The following is a 19,067-nucleotide window of genomic DNA, read 5'->3' on the forward strand; positions in this document are numbered from 1 at the left end:
CAAACATTACTTCCTTCTATATTGGAAAAGAAACTAGAAGCAAGTTAATAGCTATTGAGTTTTCTAGATTAAAAATATAATCCCCAATTTTAAAAGCAGTCAATGATCACTTTGTTTGACCAAATGATGTTATTATTAAGATGAAATCCTCATTAATGACACAGCCAGATCAAATGAATTTTCAGAGGATTCCAGGCAGAAATGCATGCTCAACAGAATTAGAAGTTAGTGTGAGACTGAAAATGCAAATAAGTTCATTCACTGAATGTAATTAACACCAATTTATATTCAAACAACTATTCAAAACTCAGAGCTATTGTCCCATTTTCAAAATCAGAGCCAATAAAACTAGGTCGGGTCTAAAACCGAATAAATACAGCAAATGCTGCTCAATTAATGCCAACATTGTAGGACCGTTTCAGAGAATCACAGATACTATCACCAAGAGCTCAGAATAGCCTGCAATAATGGCTACCTTTCGTTCTTATAAGCATTATATTTACAGTCAATCTAACTAAAGCTAATTTGATGAATAACTTTGCTGCTTTCTAAAAACCCAACTGGAATTACCCAATGCAAACTTGGCATTTTTGCAAAGCACAATTCACAATGAAATTTATATTCTTTAATTTCGGATGTTATTATTTCCAGCGAGGTTTTAATAATGTTCAAATTCTACTGTAACGCTGTTATTGCAAGATAGGGTGCCAAATGCACTGCCAACACAAGAAAAATTGGATTATTAGAGTGCCTTATAGAGTGGATAAATGAACAAAAACAGGGACTAAAAGGGTTAAATTACACAAAGCAGTTGCATAGATTAGATTTGTATTCCCTTGTTAGAAGATTAAGGAGTGATATAATTGAGAAGTTTCAAACAGATTAAAGGATTGACAAGGTAGATAGAAAAAAATTACTTCATTCAATGGGGAAAATCCAGAAGAAAGAGTCACAACCTTAAAATTAAAGTTAGGCCTATTCAGGAAGCACTTTTTCACACAAAGGGGAGTAGATATCTAGAACTCCCTTCACCCAAAAAGCTGTTGAGACTGGCGTCAATTGAAAACTTTGAGTAAGAGTATAAGGGTTGAATAATACAGCTAGGGCTACAACGATTGAATGGCCCCTACTATCCGTATGTCCACAAAGGAGAAGGTTGCAAATGGAAACATTTTCAGTGACTGCTGTTTTCATTTTGCAGCCAATTCAGGGACCACCCAAGATCCAAATTTAGAATCCGTACAGTGCGGAAGCAGACCATCAAGTCCACAACGACCCTCTGAAGAGCATCCCACCCAGACCTAAACCACACCCTACCCCTGTATTTCTCATGGCTAATCCAGCTAGCCTGCACATCCCTGGGCACTGTAGGCAATTTAGCATGGTCATTCCACCTAACCTGCTCATCTGTTTGGGAGGAAACTGGAGCACCCAGAGGAAACCCATTAGACACAGGGAGAGTGTGCAAATTCTACACAGACAGACAGTCACCCTCGGCTGAAGTCGAATTCAGGACTCTGGTGCTGTGAGGCTGCAGTGCTAACCACTGAGCCACCAAATCTATGTAACAGGCCAACATTTCAGCACATTATAGTTGGAATCCTGAAAATGTCATTGGTGGGGGTGCAGGAGTATGAAGACTTTTCATGAATATTGGGTAAGCCAGGGTTAGAAGGCATTTGTTAATTGGACCGAGGCACATGGAAACAATTTGAAAACAACAATTTTAAAATAATACTCTATTCATATTAAGGTATTGGATTTTAACATGGTCAATTATGGTTGCACAGCAAAAATGTGGCAATTTGAGAGCTAGTCAAGTGGAGTTTGGGTGAAGCATAACATTTTCTCACAGGAGCTGGAAGACAGGTGAGCACTTCTGTACTACCACTGGTCAGATGGTGCAATTACATATGAGCATACATAGGTTGATATCATAAAATCTCTACAGTGTGGAAGCAGGCCATTCGGCCCAGAGAGTCCATACCGCCCCTCCGCAGGCATCCCATCCAGGTGCAACCCCATCCCTGTAACCCTGCATTTCCAATGGTTAATCCAACTAGCCTGCACATCCTTGGACATTATGGGCAATTTAGCATGGCAGTGACTAGAATCATAGAATCCCTACAGTGTGGAAACAGGCCCTTTGGCCCAACAAGTCCACACCGACCCTCTGAAGAGTATTCCACCCAAATCCATTCCCCTACCCTATTACTCTACATTCACCCCGGACTAATGAACCTAACCTACACATCCCTGAAAACAATGGGCAATTTAGCATGGCCAATTTACCTGACCTGCACATCTTTGCGTTGTAGAAGGAAACCAAAGCACCCGGAGGAAACCCAAGCAGGCACAAGGAAAATGTGCAAAATCCACACAGCCAGGTGCCCGAGGCTGGAATCAAACTCGGGTCCCTGGCACTGTGAGGCAGCAGTGCTAACCACTAAGCCACCATGCCACTCCACGCCCGAGGATTTGCATTGAGAATTGAGAAAATTTGCAAAGGTTTAAGACTTCCAAAACTATCAATAATTAAGCTGCTGAAAGTGCTGTGCATGATAAGTCAAGTCTATTACAATCATAGAGGTCTACAGCATGGAAACAGGCTCTTCAGTACAGCTTGTCCATGCTGCCAGTTTTCACAACTGAAGTCCCATTTGCCTGCATTTGTCCATATCCCTCCATACCTATCCCACCCATGTACCTGTCTAAGTGCTTCTTAAATGACAAAATTGTTCTGGCTTCCACCACTAACTCTGGCAGCCCATTCCAGACACTCATCACCCTCAATTTGAAAAGATTGTCCCTTTTGTATCTCTCCCCTCTCACTTTAAACCAATACCCTCTAGTCTTAGACTCCCCTACTATGGGGAAAAGCTGTTGGCCTTCTACCTTATCTATGGCTCTCATGATTTTATAAATCTCTCTAAGGTCACCCCTCAGTCTCCTACGTTCCATGGGCAAAAGGTCCCGGCCTATCCAACCTCTCCTTATAACTCAAACCTTCCCAGTTCAGGTAGCGTCCTAATTAATCTCTTCTCCACACTTTCTAGTTTAATAATATCCTTTCTATACTAGGATGACCAGGACTGCATGTAGTACTCCAAATGTGGCCGCACCAATGTCTTGTACAGCTGCAACAAGACATCCCAGCTCCTACACTCAATGCTCTATCCAATGAAGGTAAGCATGCTGAAAGCCTTCTCCACCAGCCTGTCCATCTGTGACTCCACTTTCAAGGTGCTCTGAACCTGTTCCCCAGACCTCTTTGTTTTATAATACTCTCCAGACCCTACATTGTGTGTAAGTCCTGCCCTGGTTTGACCCAGCAAAATGCAACACCTTGTATTTATCTAAATTCAACCCCATCTGCAATTTCTCAGCCCACTGAGCCAGTTCATCAAGATCTTATTGCATTCCCAGGTAACCTTTTTCATTGTCCACTACACCACCAATCTTGATGTCATCACAAATTTACTAATGATATCTCCTACATTCTCATCCAAGTCTCACTTCAATGGACCACCTTGCTCTCATGCAAACATATCTGCCCTGGCCTTGCTGCAATGCTTCAGTGAAGCATAGTATAAGCTCAAGGAACAGTATCTCATTTTCAGCTTAAACACTTCACAGCCTCAAAGCCTCCTCAGGTGACTGACTGTGTGGAGTTTGCACATTCTCCCCATGTCTGCATGGGTTTCCTCTGGGTGCTCTGGTTTCCTCCCACAATCCAAACATGTGCAGGTTAGGTGAATTGGCCATGCTAAATTGCCTGTAATGTTAGGTGAAGAGGTAAATGTAGTGGATTGGGTCTGGGTGGGTTGAGCTTCGGCAGGTCGGTGTGGATATGTTGGGCCGAAGGGCCTGTTTCCACACTGTAAGTAATCTAATCTAATCTAAAAAATTGAATTCAATAACTTCAGAAACTGATTGCATTGGCTGTTCTCCATTTTACATCTCGTTACCACCCCCCACCAAAGCCTTGTCTTGTTTACTTTGCTCTCCAGTGGACCCAACCTCTCCCTTTCTCACCTTGACTTACACCCATTTAAATGTCTCTTTTACCATTAACAACCCTTTTGACTTTTGCTCCAGGCCGTTACACCATCTTCTGCCTTGTTCAACCTCCACCATTGTCATGAGCGTAAATAAAAAAATTCCAACCCCTTTTAGATCTGAAGTCCTCATACTGGACTCAAAACATTAACTCTGTTTCTCTCTCCACTGATGCTGCTGGCCCTGCTGAGTTTCTCTAGCATTCTCTGTTTTTGTTTTCAGATTTGCAGCATCTGTAGTATTTTGATTTTAGAGAGTCTTCCACTGAAATGGGGTGGGCATAGTTCATAGAGTCAGGGATAACTGTAATGGACATATGTAATTCAATTCCAGATTTAAGATCAAGCATTAGACAAGATCTTAACATATTTAATGCCTATTCATTCGCAAATTAAATATTAGGCCCATTATAACTTTTTAAAATATATTTTTCTTTATTGCCTATCTTTGTTGATTCTTATTTGGGACATATCAGAAGTTTTTTTCAAGTCATATTACCAGCTTTCATTTGCTGGCCATCTGCAAAGCCTTTGAAAGGACCCTTGTGAACTAACAACACATTAAGAAATTACATTGCTATCACAGAGCCAGATTTGGTCCAGAATTATGGCAACACAGTGATTCATCCAACAGCTTTAGCTTGTTAACTTGTATTACATCACTAAGTTTACACTTAGAGACACAGCCACCATGTCAATAACCTGTAAAAGAGGTTGCCAGTGGGTGCAAATTTGATTAGTTCCTTAAAATAAGATCTGATCACCAGTATATGAAGGTAGGCACTGAAGTGGGTTAGATTAGATTGGATCCGCTACAGTATGGAAACAGGCCCTTCAGCCCAACATGTCCACACCGTCCCTCCGAAGAGTGACCCACCCAGACCCATTCGCCTACCCTACATTTACCCCTGACTAATGCACCTAATACTATGGGCAATTTAGCTCAGCCAATTCACCTAACCTGCACATCTTTGGATTAGGGACTAGGGACATACTGACCTCCTTCCAGTGGCTAGTTGTAATTGCCTAGGTGGGGTTCGAAAGGAATATCTTAGATATTTCCTCTCCCCTTCATGTGAGCTGATTCGGCCCTTCTCCTCCAACATCACATTGCTTTTATGTGAGGTAAGGAGACTGGGAAGCCAATAGTCAAGGTGTGATAATGGTATGGAGCTATCCTGGGCCACTGAAGCATCCCTGATTTTACATCGCTCCACCATTAATGGCCATTCTTAATGTTGCCTGAGGCCAAATTCTGGAATTCTCTTCCCTAACTTCTAAGCTTCACTTTCCTCTTTTAAGGCACTCCTTAAAACCTGCCTCTTTGACCAAGCTTATATTCATTAGACCCAACACCGACTGGTGTGACTCAGTATTGTATTTTGTTTAATAATGTTCCTATGAGGCATCTTAGAACATTTTATTACATTGAGGCGCTGCATAAATATAAATGGTTGTCCTTGCCTGGATGGACCAGAGGGTTTTTTTCCCCTATCTGGTGGTAATAGACTTAGTGTACTTGCATCAAGTTTCACAACAGAACACTTATCTGCCATCTTTGTTACTCTTAAGTGATGTCAACAAAGGAAATGATAAAAATGACTATGTTCCTCACCAACTATTATCCATCATGTTGAAGTGACAATCCATTGGTCCATGTTTTTAATGTTGTAAAATATCAATCAGCAAACATAAGAAAATGATTAGCAGTGAAGATATTTAGTCAGGAAGAGTTGATGCACAAGTCTTCACTGTCAAGCAAGTTAAGCAGTTGGCAAAAAAAAAGACAATTTATACAGCAACAAGCAGTTCAGAAAGTATATGAGACTTGAAAATATAATTGTGCTTATGCAAGAAAACAAACAGAAGATTTCATGCATACATTCAGAACATTATTATTCAAAGTTAATAAGCAAACTGGACCCAACATGCTTAAACATCCACCAAACTAAAGGCTACTGCAGTAAAGTGCAAACACAGGGTCATAATCATTACATGCTTTCGTAATCAAAATTACCAAAAAGAGAGACAATGCATTAAACAGACAGTATCTACCCTATTAACCTGCCCAGTTATTATGGCAAAACTTCGAGCTGCTCTGTCAAATCTTTTTCATGGTAGCAAATTGTTGGAATGTTCTGGGAAAGTGTGAGAAACTATATTCTCTGATTATAAGCCATGCAACTGGTGCTGAAAGAGAAAATCTAAAGATGGGGATTGAAAATCGACTGTGACCCAAAGGGTTATCATATCTGGATTAGTGGTGCTGGAAGAGCACAGCAGTTCAGGCAGCATCCAAGGAGCAGCGAAGTTTTTACCTCGGTTATCATATCTGGTCAGGCAAATTCCTGGAGGTTACATCACGTGACTTCAAACCCCTAATCGTTCCAACAATTCAAAAACTATTAGCCTCACCGATCATCAACTTTTAAACTGTTAAATGAGTGTAATGAAACTTGCTTTCTAAACTCATGATATGAGTTGTCTGCTATGTTTCTTTCCCCTCATTGCAGTGCCCAGGAGATTAATTGTCAATTCCTGAAGGCTTCAGGGCAATCTCAAAACTGGCAACTTTAATCTTAGTCTTCAGTCCATATCTGGTATAAACAGTGAGAGTCCAAAACTGATCAGTGTTTGGCTTACCAAGAATGAGAGTCCAATGGGGAGAAGACTAGGAAATTCAGATGGAGCTAGGAGTACAGGACAACTTAATGGCACAGACAGAAGGTATGGGCCCATCAAGTCCATGCTTGTTCTCAGTAAAGTTCTGCTTGGTTGGTTAATCTCAAGAGGTGGAGATAAAGTGGGAAATGTAGGACTTCCTATATCCTGTGGAGATTTGTACAACACACCAGCCTAAAGTTCCAATATGAACCTGAAACACTGACCCAGCATGGCAGAGAGCAAGGGGGCAGTGAGCTGGCATGGTGGGCAAAACCTAGATTTGAGCTCCAAACCTCAAGTTTTGCATCAGAACAAAGATTTATAATAAGATTGGTTAGGTTCATCCTCTCTGTCCTCAGTGGCCTTGAATTCAAGCCAAACACTGACTGCAAAATAAACTTGTAAAGGGATTGCTCTTGAAATGAAAAGTAGGGTGAAGATGACTCTGGGTCTGAGTCCAACAAAAGATTCAATCCAGAAATTATTTTCATGCATACTTCTTAATACTATGTTCATAAATGAAATCAGTACTTTGAGAGGGGACCCAAGTGTAAAAGTAGGAAGTTGTTGCTACTCCCCATTGGTCTACAGGGCCTTAATATGACTGAATCCGGAGTACAGAGTACAGTTTTGGATTCCTTCCTTAAGGAAGGCTACAACAGCATTAGAAGCCATATAGAAAAGGTTCGCTCAACTGATTCCTGGGATGAAGAAGTTATCTTATGAGGAAAGGATGAATAGGTTGGGCCTGTGCTCACTGGAGTTTAGAAGAATGAGAGGTGATCTTGTAGACAGCTTTCAGATCCTGAGAAGACTTAACAAGTTAGATGCTGAGAGGATGTTTCCGGCACGGTGGTGGGCAGCACGGTGGCACAGTGGTTAGCACTGCTGCCTCACAGCGCCAGAGACCCGGGTTCAATTCCCGACTCAGGCGACTGACTGTGTAGAGTTTGCACATTCTCCCCGTGTCTGCGTGGGTTTCCTCCGGGTGCTCCGGTTTCCTCCCACAGTCCAAAGATGTGCAGGTCAGGTGAATTCAGGTGAATTGGCCGTGCTAAATTGCCCGTAGTGTTAGGAAATAAGGGGTAAATGTAGGGGAATGGGTGGGTTGCGCTTCGGCGGGTCGGTGTGGACTTGTTGGGCCGAAGGGCCTGTTTCTACACTGTAATTAATCTAATCTAATCTAATCTAATGTTATGGTGGAATCTAGAACTGGGGGTAGAGTTTAAAAATTACAGGTTTCTCATTTAGAATGGAGATAATGACAATTTTCTTTCTCCCAGAGGGTCATCAGTCTGTGGAATGTTCTTCCCCAAAGCACAAGTGAGTTATTCAGTATATTCAAGACAGAGTTAGACAAACATTTGGTTGAAAAGGGAGTCAAGGGTTATTGAGGATAGGCCTGCTCAGTGGAAAGTTGAGTTAAGGCCGCAATCACATCAACCACCATCTCATTGATTTATGTAACAGACTCAAGGGACTGAATGGCAGTCTCCTGCTCCTACTTGTGTGTTCACAATACTGGGCTATATGTGAGACGTATCCATCTTTTAAACTGATTTCAAACTCAATGCACAATATAGGTCAACAGAAGTAATACTGTCTCTTTAAAGCAGATTTCTCACCAGTTGAAGCAGTGATCCTGTTAACAAAAGAATAGTTAAATTGAACAGTCCCTTTGTTTCTCTATTTCAACAGTTACCAAAGGCATTATGGATTGAATGGACTCCTTCAGTTCACATCCCCCTATTTGCTGGTAATCAGCAAACCCCCCAGTTTCTGAAGCCACCTTCACCTTAACAGGATCACTTGCGTTAAAGCACACATTTGTGTATACAAACAGTTTGCATTATGGAAACAGAACATTTGGAGAGCATTACAAAAAGAGCAAGAACAGCCCAACATGCATTGAAAGCAAGGACAGAGCAAGAGGAGCTGTTTCAAAAGATACATGCTGACAGAACCACAGTATTTACAGTACTCAGGAAACACACCTTTTTAATATTATATCCCCATTAATGACAAATGACAAGAATGAGAATGAAAACACCAACTTTCACTGCTCAAGAGAGAGAGGTTTTGCTTTTTTGTTAAAACTTGATTGCTGCCCAGAATCAGTAAAACTGAATCTTAGCTTAGAAGCAGAGCTGATTTGACAGTCCATCTCCCAGCTTTGTGTGAACCAAGGGGAACAAAATCTCTCAGGAAGCAGGACGATTATCTGCACAACCAACACACTGAGTGAAAACATTTACTGCACTCTATTTAGCTTTGATCATGAAAATGATTTTACAAAATGTTCGGAATATCATCCAGGAAACGGTGACAGATAAGGGATTGCAAGGAACGGTGACCTTCTTTAGTCAATCTGACAAACCGAAGGGGCTTGCATGTAACTCTCAAAAGAATCTCATAACAGCTGAGGGCTGGGTTTGAGGTCCTAATAAGGCAAAACTGTCAGTGTTTTAATGTTATGACTCCACTGATATTGTCAACAATTCCAGGAGACCACACAAGCACTATAAAACACAGAAATCCAGAAATCACTGTTGGTGATTCTACACTTTCCCCTAAGGTGTGCTGTTGATGACAACCACCCATTCCACCTGCCAGACTTCAGTCAATGAAAAGAATCATTGAACAGATAAGAGCACACAACTAAAGAGGTATATCTATGTTTTTACTGGTATACTGTGACAAATGATGAGTGCTTTCGATCTATTAATAACAGTTATTTCAGAGTTTGCACTTTGAACAATGGATTTTGGTCTATGTCCATGAGTGAGTTTAATAATTAAATTGTCAACTTTTTTAAAGCAACGGCTTTAAAATTAGTATTTATCAGATGGCAGATGACAGGGACTGTCCTGGAGGGATATTGTAAGTTTGTCTGTATTGTGAAAGTTTAACAATTTGAGAGAGGAAACATTGCAAGTCATTAGCTTGTTTTTTTTGTCTTAGGAAAAGCTCCATAGATTGGGAGCTTTTGTTTTCTATTCACAGAAGACCTGGTTGAAGTCAGATATAAGAATAGTTTCTCCTCCTGAAAGGAGTTAGTTCAGAACAGTTAGAAAATAGGTCAAGTTAGTGTAAGGGTTTTAATTCAAAAATTCCAGACCAGAAGTGTTTGGTTAGAGCCCTTAAAGAGTTATTTAAAGCCAAGAGAGTTTAAAACTCAGTTGGGTGAATAGTAAATGAAAAGACTATTAAGGCTTATGACAACAAATTGAAAGAAACAATTCAAACTGAGAAGGGATTTCATACACTGTAGTATGAGAATTGCAAAGTGATTATGTTGGGGTAGATGGGTTTTATCTTGCCACATTTTGAAATATGTCAAAGTGTATTATATGCATATAACTTGGCTTGCTCTATTTTATCTTAATTCCTTATGCGTAAACTTCTGTTTCAGTGTTAAAACCAAATCTGCAGCATGTTTCAGTGAAAGACCACCACATTATAGAGTCATCGTCATTGAATTATACGGGATGGAGATAGACCCTTCAGTACAACCAGTCCATACAGACCATGTTCTCAAACTAAACCTATCCCATCTGCCTGCGCTTAGCCTATATCCCTCAAACCCTTCCTATTCATGAACTTATCCAAATGTCTTTTAAACATTTTAACTGTACCTGTATCCATCACTTTCTCTGGAAGTTCATTGTGTAAAAACATTGCCTCTTATTGCCTTCTTTTCACATTAAAAATATTCCTCCTAGTTTTGAAGTCTCTCACTCTAGGGAAAAAATCCTTATCATTCACCTTATCTAGGCCCCTCATGATTTTATAAACCTCAATCAGGTCACCCCTCAACCTTCTACGTTCTAGTGAAAATCCATCAAGCACAGTCATAACATCACCTAGTATTCTAACAACATTAAGTTTATAATTACTGTTGATCAGTCTTTCTAACCCTGCAAGATGAATACATCGTTTATGGAATGTCAGGTTTATCTATTATAATTTTAAAAATCTACAAATCCTTGGCATTTTGTTTTGTAACCAAAAGTTAGTTGATATTTCAGCTTTTACCTTAAGCCCTTGCACATGTACAGATTATTTATTTTGCTCTCTAATGTTCTTCCTTAAAAGAGGAGGACAATCAATGCATTTCACTTCCAGGGTTTGCTGTCCATGTGCCTGTTTCAATGTGACTGGCTGTTTAGCCTACTACATGACATTCCTGTTGCCACATGCATGGACAGCCTAGTGACTTGTTGCAGGAGTTGGAGTTACATTAGGAAACAGGAAATCCAAGCAACATCAACTGATCTTTAAGGGCACCTGTCCTTGTGATCAGTGTCGTCGCTCTGCAGTTGACCTAAAAACCTTTGACTTTCCATAGATGAGCTGCTGCACTAGAAGGTCAGGGGAAGCTGTGAAATCTTCATTCTTTACCGTTGCAGGTTTCATTATTATAGACAATACATTCAGTATTAATTCCACGTTGCTCTATTTGCAGGGCACCTGCAAATCACTCAGAACCCGTTGTGAAATAATGCATCAGAAACATCAGTTTCAATATTAATTTAGAAACATCTCTTCATGGCGGCTAATTGTTTCTAGGAATTTACCTGTTTTTATTTTCATGAATTGTTGGCACAGGAACACCAACAGAGTTGCAAACTGATTTCAAATGGTGTGGGAAACATAAAAACTGATTTCCACCTGTTTTAAATTCAGACGCATTTTGTAACACTAACACTGCTCTGGGACATTAAGACTACAGTTGTCCGAGGGTAATTATTTAAAAACAAAACAATAGATTTCTGTACCATATTATCCATATAAATCTGTTCTGCTATTGATCATGGTTAATCTGTACCATAGCTCTATCTATCCCATGTAGTTCCAAATCCCTTAATACCACTGCATAGCACTAACTTAGCAATCACTCTGCTGAAATTTTTAACTGACTTTTCAGCCTCAACAAATTATTGAATGGGCAGAGTTCCATATTTCTATTTCCATCAGGCGAAGAAGTCCTTCCTGCCAACAGTCTGGCTCAATTTTAGGGCCATGTCTCTTGTTCTGGTTATCATGTGAGAACAATGTGCATTTATATAGCACCTTCCTTACAGTAAAGCAGCTGAAGGTGCTTCACAAAATTGTTACCGAAAAAAAAAATTGACACAGTCAAAAGCTTGCTCAGCGAGATAAGAGTTTAACGGACAGCAAGAGATAGCACATTGGAATGGTTCAGCGAGTGAATTTCAGAGCTTAGAACTGAAGTAGTTAAATGCATGGCCACCAATAGAGTGGTGAAAATTTGGTGATGCACATGACATTAGAATTGGAGGAGCGTAGACATTTTGGGAGGATTGTATTGCTGGAGGAGGTTGCAGAGAAACTTTGGCACAATGGTATAAATATTGTTCCTGACCATCTAACGTATTAAAAAACACACTGCTCCTGTGCACCACTTTCAACACAGGCCCAACTGCTGTAAAAAATGTTGCCACTTTGCAAATGCCGCTAAAAGGGTTTCAATAAACTGACTGGCCTTGATATAGTCTCAGAAAGTAAACTCATTTTTAGTGGAGCTGCATTCCAAAAACCATTCTCCTGGTGGAACAATTTGTGTTGGTAAAGTGACGGATACATTGTTTATAGTGAAAATTCTTTAAAATATTTTGCTGGATTGTGGGGAATAGAATGTACAGAAAAGGTGGTTTGGTCTAACTGGTGCAAGCTGCATGAGTGTATTTATATAGTTCACCCTTATTATGCAGTCTGCCTGTTAAATGCAGCTTTTGTGTTAAGATATGGATTAGCGAAGGGTTAATTGAATGGAAGAACAGGTTTGAAGGACTGAATAGACTCCTGTCCCCATCATGCGGAATGCAATCATTTCACTTTACTTAGCAGGAGAAGCTAAACTGTGAGGAAGACCAGTTGGAGCAAGGTTGTTCTTCCCAATATTTATCTTTCACTCAACATCAGGTTCTTGTGTCATGATCCAATGCCTGTCTGTGGGATCATACTGTGCACATATCTGCTGTTTCCTACCGTACAATAGTGACTACAGCTCAGAAATTCTTTATTGGCTGTAAAGCACATTAGGGTGTCCTGTGGTCATGAAAGACACTATTTTAATGTGTTTTATTTTGAAATAACTGGATAGAATCCCCAAAGGATGGGAGGAGACTCGAGCACTGCATCCCATCAAGCACTCCACTTAGTACAATCAGGCGAGGTTTAAATCCTAGAAAACCCCAGTTGCATCAATTTACAGATAGATGAGATTGGTTAAAGGTGCCCCTTTAATGTTTTCACTCTGCTGTTTGCTTTTCACTCCCAATATTCTCTGTTCTGTGACTGACAATGCTGCACTATGGTTTCAGGAGCATTTTTTACTGCAGCCTCATTCATCAGGGGGATGAATGGGTCTATGTCAACTGCCTGACTTAAACCCACCATGTGATTCTCAAACAAACTCTTCAACCCAACAGCTTTGAACCAATTTTGTACCTTTTGATGGATTCCTCAAAACATCAAACATCCGCACACACTGTTGATTAAAACTTGGGTCAGGTTTAAAGCCCAGACCCAACTAGGCATGTATCCAAGGAGCAGGAAAAATTGGGAGCAATGACCATCATCACATTTGGCCTGCATCTGATACATCCCAGCTAACCACAAAGTATGAATGGGATTACAATTATCACCACTGTATTAAACCAGTAATAATAGAAGCCTCATCACCATTAAATGGGCAACATTGCTGCGCCAAAACATAGAATACAATCTCTGATCCTCAATGATATACCAGAACAATAGCTGACAAATGCCCATCCTTTTACAAAACCCATATGTGAATCAGTATTGTATTCACTACTGCCCTCCCAAAGGGGGTCAAAGTTCATGAGTTTCTGTAGGATGAAAAATGCCAGCTTTCGCCAATTAGCAGACATCCTCTGTCCTAATATTAACTGTTTTTCATACATTAAAAATCACTTCCTGTTTTTCACCAGCCTGCAAGACACAATCTGTGTAACTGCACAGTTTATCCAGTCTCCAATCACTGCACATGGGCAGTGTGACTCACCCAACTGGATCACACACTCCTGGAATGTGACTATAAATACTTTATGCATTTACATTTCCCTAAAATTTCCAGGCAAGGCAATGCAACACATCTGAATCTAGTTCTGGCAATTGGAATGAGTGAGGGATTGAGGAAGAAGGTAAGAAGGATAATTTCTTTCCATGTCACAAGTGCTTAATGCAATAAATCACCTGATTCCAAGCAAAACTAAACAATCTCTTTTTCTATTAAAATAAATCCTCTACAAAATGTGAACCACAGGACTAAAGGGAAATTATTGTTTTTGCATTTCAATGGACGTAATAAATAGGAGCCTGCTCCTCCATTTAACAAGGTTACGGCTGATCTGGATGTGGCTTTAACTCCACTATCCTATCCCCTTAACTCTGATTCACGTCAATCAAAAATCTGTCTAATGTGGCCATGAATATATTCAACGATCCAGCCTCCATTGCTCTCTGTGGAAGAGAATTCCATGGTGCGCGAAGAGAAGAAATTCCTCCTCATCTGCATCTTAAAATGGAAGGCTCCTCATCTTTAAACTTTAGCTCCAAGGTCTAGATTCCCCCAAGGGGGAAACATCTTCTCAGCATCTACCTACCTCAAGCCTAGTCTGAAACTTAAGTTTTCAAAAGATCTTCAATGCACATCAACTCAACCTGCTCAACCTTTCCCTCATAACAAAACACCTGCGTCCCAGAGATCAGCCTAGGGGACCTTCCCAAAAATGCTTCCACTGCAATTATATCCTCCCCTACATAAGGAGCCAGAATCTGTCCACACATATCCTACAAAAAGAATGGGGTTTGGTTAGCTCAATTGGCTGGACGGCTTTTTTAACAATGCAGAGCCACATCAATAATGTGGGTTCAATTCCTGCACACCAGCTGAAGGACTGCTATCACAGATACTACAAAGGACTGTGGTGACCCTCAGGTTAAACCACCACCAGTTATCTCTCTAATGTGAGACCAGTCCAATGGCCCAGTCAGAATATAGTTTCTTTGTTTTATCTTACAAGAGGAATGGTATGATATACTTCTGTTGTAAACACTTGGGACACTGAAATTTGTTCCTTGTGCAGAGTTAACAGGTATGAAATTAACCTAAATAGTATCATGGACGTGCATTGGAGATCTGTTTTACACTGCATTTAGCAATCTTTCTGTCGAGTTGAATTGGGAAGAGTGTGGTTTTTGACTGACTGTTGACACACCCTCGCCTGTCAAGGTCTCTTAGCAAGATGGAACTGATTTTACAACTTACTGCCAGAAAATGCCAGTTCTATAACTGCTAGTACTTGAAATATAACTCAGTTCTTTAAAGCAGAAATATTTCTGATTTGATAAGATAAATTTAAATTTGATTAAAAATCCTATATTCAGAATGTTTTCTAGAATTGGAACTTGTTTTAAATCAGGAACTTTAATTTTCCTCTCTTTGATGCAAGATTGGCTGCGCTTTCCAGATCATCCTGCAATAAGATTAGTTTGGGGACCTGTATTATATGCAACGATGATCATTCTATTAGGTAAGAAAGAGTATAATCATTTTCAACATAAATGAAGAGTTTTAAATAAATTTCCATGAACCTCTTACTTTCAATACTAGTGGGGAATATGGTTTTGGCAGGACTCAACTCTGTCAGGATTAGTGTAACGAGACTTATAAACTATTGTTCAATTTCACTCAACACTCACTAAATACTACACAGTATTAAGCTACACAAGTTATCAAGTCACTTATTAAAGATGTGTGTACCTATACGTTTATATTGGCAAAGACACTCAAAAAAAGGTACACAGAATTGCAGACTTCAATCCTTTCAGGATCTCCAACCATTGCTGTACAAACCTAGACCTACCTCAGTCCTTTCTAAATAGTTAACTTCACAAAAATTACATAAAATAAGTTTATCAGAAAGAACAAGCCACTGGACTAACATCAATCAATTTTGCCTGAAACGTCGGTTCTCCTGCTCCTCGGATGCTGTCTGACCTGCTGTGCTTTTCCAGCACCACGCTCTCGACTAACATCAATCAATGCTATGCACCCACCATGCTTTCCGATTAAACTGAACATCCATTCTCATTAGCTTTATTTCGAACTTGGAATATGAAGGCAATTATTTGACAGCTGAATATCCCACAGTTATCAACCCCTCACAGTCTAAAATATAACTGAGGTCCTGCCTATTTGTGTTATTCCCATCTAACATTATGTTGCTGCCTGGAAAAAGAAACAGAAGGAACGTTTCAAGTCTGATCTGACTTCTCTTCAGAACTCTTCAGTTCTGAAGAGTTACATCTGACTGGAAGTGTTCATTCTGTTACTCACTCCACAAACGTTGCCACACCTGCTGAGTTTCTCCAGGATGTTTCGGATTTTATTTCAGATTTCCAACATCTGCAGTATTTTGCTTTTCTAATCTTGCAGGTTATGCCCAATGCTACGCAATGCACGTCATTGCACTTACTGGATAACAAGTGGATACCAGCAAGTGACAAACAACACCATAACTTTAAGTTGCTGCTAGGCTTCACCCTAGTTATAAATTCCAAAGATGGATTTATCATGATTGGTACCTGGCTCCTCACAATAGGGATCAAGAGCTTACAATTTTTGTATTGATTTAACATTTGACAGTCCAATATTTGCCCATGGCTTAACAACTTAACTAAACTGCTTTTTAAAAAACATAGTTAAAAGTTGAGCTTCAGCTCTTTTAAACTTTTCTTGCACCTTCTTAAATATTTCTGTAAACAATAACATATAATCCACTTCCAATGTGACTTTTGAACATTAATCCCTGCCATGATTTTAAGATGTTGTATTTCATTATAAATGAATACTAGACAGTCAAAATCCACTGCAATCTCATCAGTGGCAGCTGGCACAGAGATGCCACTCTGTTAATCAGAGAAAACTGAGATGTTATAAAAGTGTTTACTGTCTCTATGCCTGGATAAATAGTGATGATAGCTTTAGGACTGCAATCAACTGGCTGCATACCATTGATCAGAGAATGGACAAGGTCAGAAGACTGTGAAAAATTGCTAACATGTGATGATACCATGTTCACTCACTGGACTGCTCTCATCAGGGTCACTGAAGCTAATGGAACTGTCCTCCTCCAGTTCCTCCTCTAACTGCAGGCTCCCTAACGAAAAGGTCTTTCGAGGCAATGGTGAGGAGTTTACAGCAATAGGGTTCCCCATTACCAGTGGGTGGCTGAGTGACTGAATTTCCTCTGAGTCTGAGTCGCTTGATTCTGTCCCACTGCTGGTGGAACCGTCCATCACCTGACTCCCCACCCCGTGGTCCACAAGGCCAGCTGGGAATAGCCTCTGGATTGGTGGACTTGGCTTTGTTAACGCAGTAGGGAAAAGGCTGTTGGCGACAGACCTACCCTCTGAATGTTGCACTCTAGGTGAGCAGAGTCTGCGCTGGCTACCTGCCCTATATTGGTTCACTGGAGTAGAGGCCATATGGCTGAGGATAAATGGATCAGTGTCTGATCTGTTTCGGTTGCTGTAAACCCTTGGTCTATGTTCTGGGCTTAAAATAGGGGAATAGCTGTTATAATCACGGTGGCTGTGTAAATGGCTATCTGTATTTTCTGGTCTATATCTACAGTGGCCATTCTGTATAATAGAGCTCTTGGATCCTGCCTTGTTAACACTGACATTGGGACTGGACCCTTTAGGGGACAAACCTATTGGAGAAGTTGAAGGACTACAACGTTCTGATCCTCGAAATACCTCACGAAGCAAAGAGCTGTGTCTGGGCATTGGGGGTGTCCTCTTATTGCAGAAGGACAACTGGGCCAGTTCCTCATCCATCAACTCTTCCCTTATATGGAGTGGAGAACCCGCAAATCGGAAATCGGGAGAGCCTCTATATCTACGGCGAGGCACATTTTCATCCGTTTCCACAAAGTATTCACTGCTGCTAAACTCATCCTCATAATTGTCATTTGTTTTTGACCGTGACCTGTTGATCCACCCTCTGATCAAGTCATGCTCACTATCTATATCACTGCAGTCAATGTAAGGAATGGAAGAACTGCTCCCACAAGTAGCTCGAGATGCTGGACCTGCATTCTGGTGTTCTCGTTGGGCCTTCGGCTGGTGAACATTGTCCCTCACGGCGTCCTCCTGTCTGTCCCTCCTGGGGCTGCCTGATGGTGACGCACTCTTCCGCTCCACCCTGTCTTCATCGGTTGTCTGGGAGATTCCCAGATCCTTCCTCTGGCTAGGAGACGGTGCTCCTGTCGATGCTGACCGCTCTCCAAAAGAAAGACTACCACTCTGAAAAGACAAGAGACATCTTGGGAAACGAGTAATCGGCAAAAATACTTCAGCTCAATTCTTACTCTCAAAACCCTCAGTGTTTTCCTTCCCTCTAGTTTTGAAAGAACACAAGACAAAGGTAGCCAATCTGATCAAGATACTATTCAATACAATTACAGCTAACCTTCGGCTTCAATCCCACTTTCCTGCTCACTCTCCACATCCCAGCATTCCCTGGAAACCAATATCTCTCCACCCCTCCGGCCTTGAATATGTTTAACAATGGAGTATCCATCATCCTCTGTGGTTAGAGTTTCAAAAATTCAAAGGTCTCTGATGAAATAATTCCACATCTCAGTCGGAAATGATCTGCCCCTAATCCTGAGAAGCGATGAACACTTGCTAAGGAATGTAACGTATGTTTCTGTACCTCATTCTGTCTCATGTGAGATCCTTAGGAGAAAGTGAGGACTACAGATGCTGGAGATCAGGGTCGAGAGTGTGGTGCTGGAAAAACACAGCATGTCAGGCAGCATCTGAGGAGCAGGAGAATTGACGTTTCGGACATAAACCCCTTACATCTGTCAACCCTGTGCTCCTGATGAAGGGTTTAGGCCCGAAACATTAATTCTCCTGCTCTTCGCATGCTGCCTGACCTGCACCACACTCCCAACTCATGCAAGATCCTTGCTGTCTAAGGATTACTTAGTCGTGGGCGACAGCAGAATGTCACTATGGGATATGGCAGGTCCTTAAAACTACCACGGCCACTACATGGAATGAACCTATTCTGTTGATGTTATTCAACAGTACATTGTAGCTAGGTAAAAACAATGACTGCAGATGCTGGAAACCAGATTCTGGATCAGTGGTGCTGGAAGAGCACAGCAATTTAGGCAGCATCAGAGGAGCTTCGAAATCGACGTTTCGGGCAAAAGCCCTTCATCAGGAATAAAGGCAGAGAGCCTGAAGCGTGGAGAGATAAGCTAGAGGAGGGTGGGG

At 40.9% G+C, this 19,067-nt stretch overlaps 1 protein-coding gene across 3 annotated transcripts in view; it reads right to left on the reverse strand.

The window, feature by feature from the left end:
- Positions 1-19,067, reverse strand: part of LOC122550504 (FERM, ARHGEF and pleckstrin domain-containing protein 1-like) — a 311,630-nt gene that overhangs the window by 81,685 nt on the left and 210,878 nt on the right. For all 3 annotated transcript variants that reach the window (XM_043691326.1, XM_043691327.1, XM_043691328.1), the window contains exon 13: positions 17,870-18,083. In XM_043691326.1, coding sequence (XP_043547261.1) covers positions 17,870-18,083 — 214 coding nt within the window. The remainder of the gene's footprint in view (positions 1-17,869; positions 18,084-19,067) is intronic.

The sequence above is a fragment of the Chiloscyllium plagiosum genome, chromosome 6 (assembly GCF_004010195.1).
Source record: "Chiloscyllium plagiosum isolate BGI_BamShark_2017 chromosome 6, ASM401019v2, whole genome shotgun sequence".
In the NCBI taxonomy this organism is placed as follows: domain Eukaryota; kingdom Metazoa; phylum Chordata; class Chondrichthyes; order Orectolobiformes; family Hemiscylliidae; genus Chiloscyllium; species Chiloscyllium plagiosum.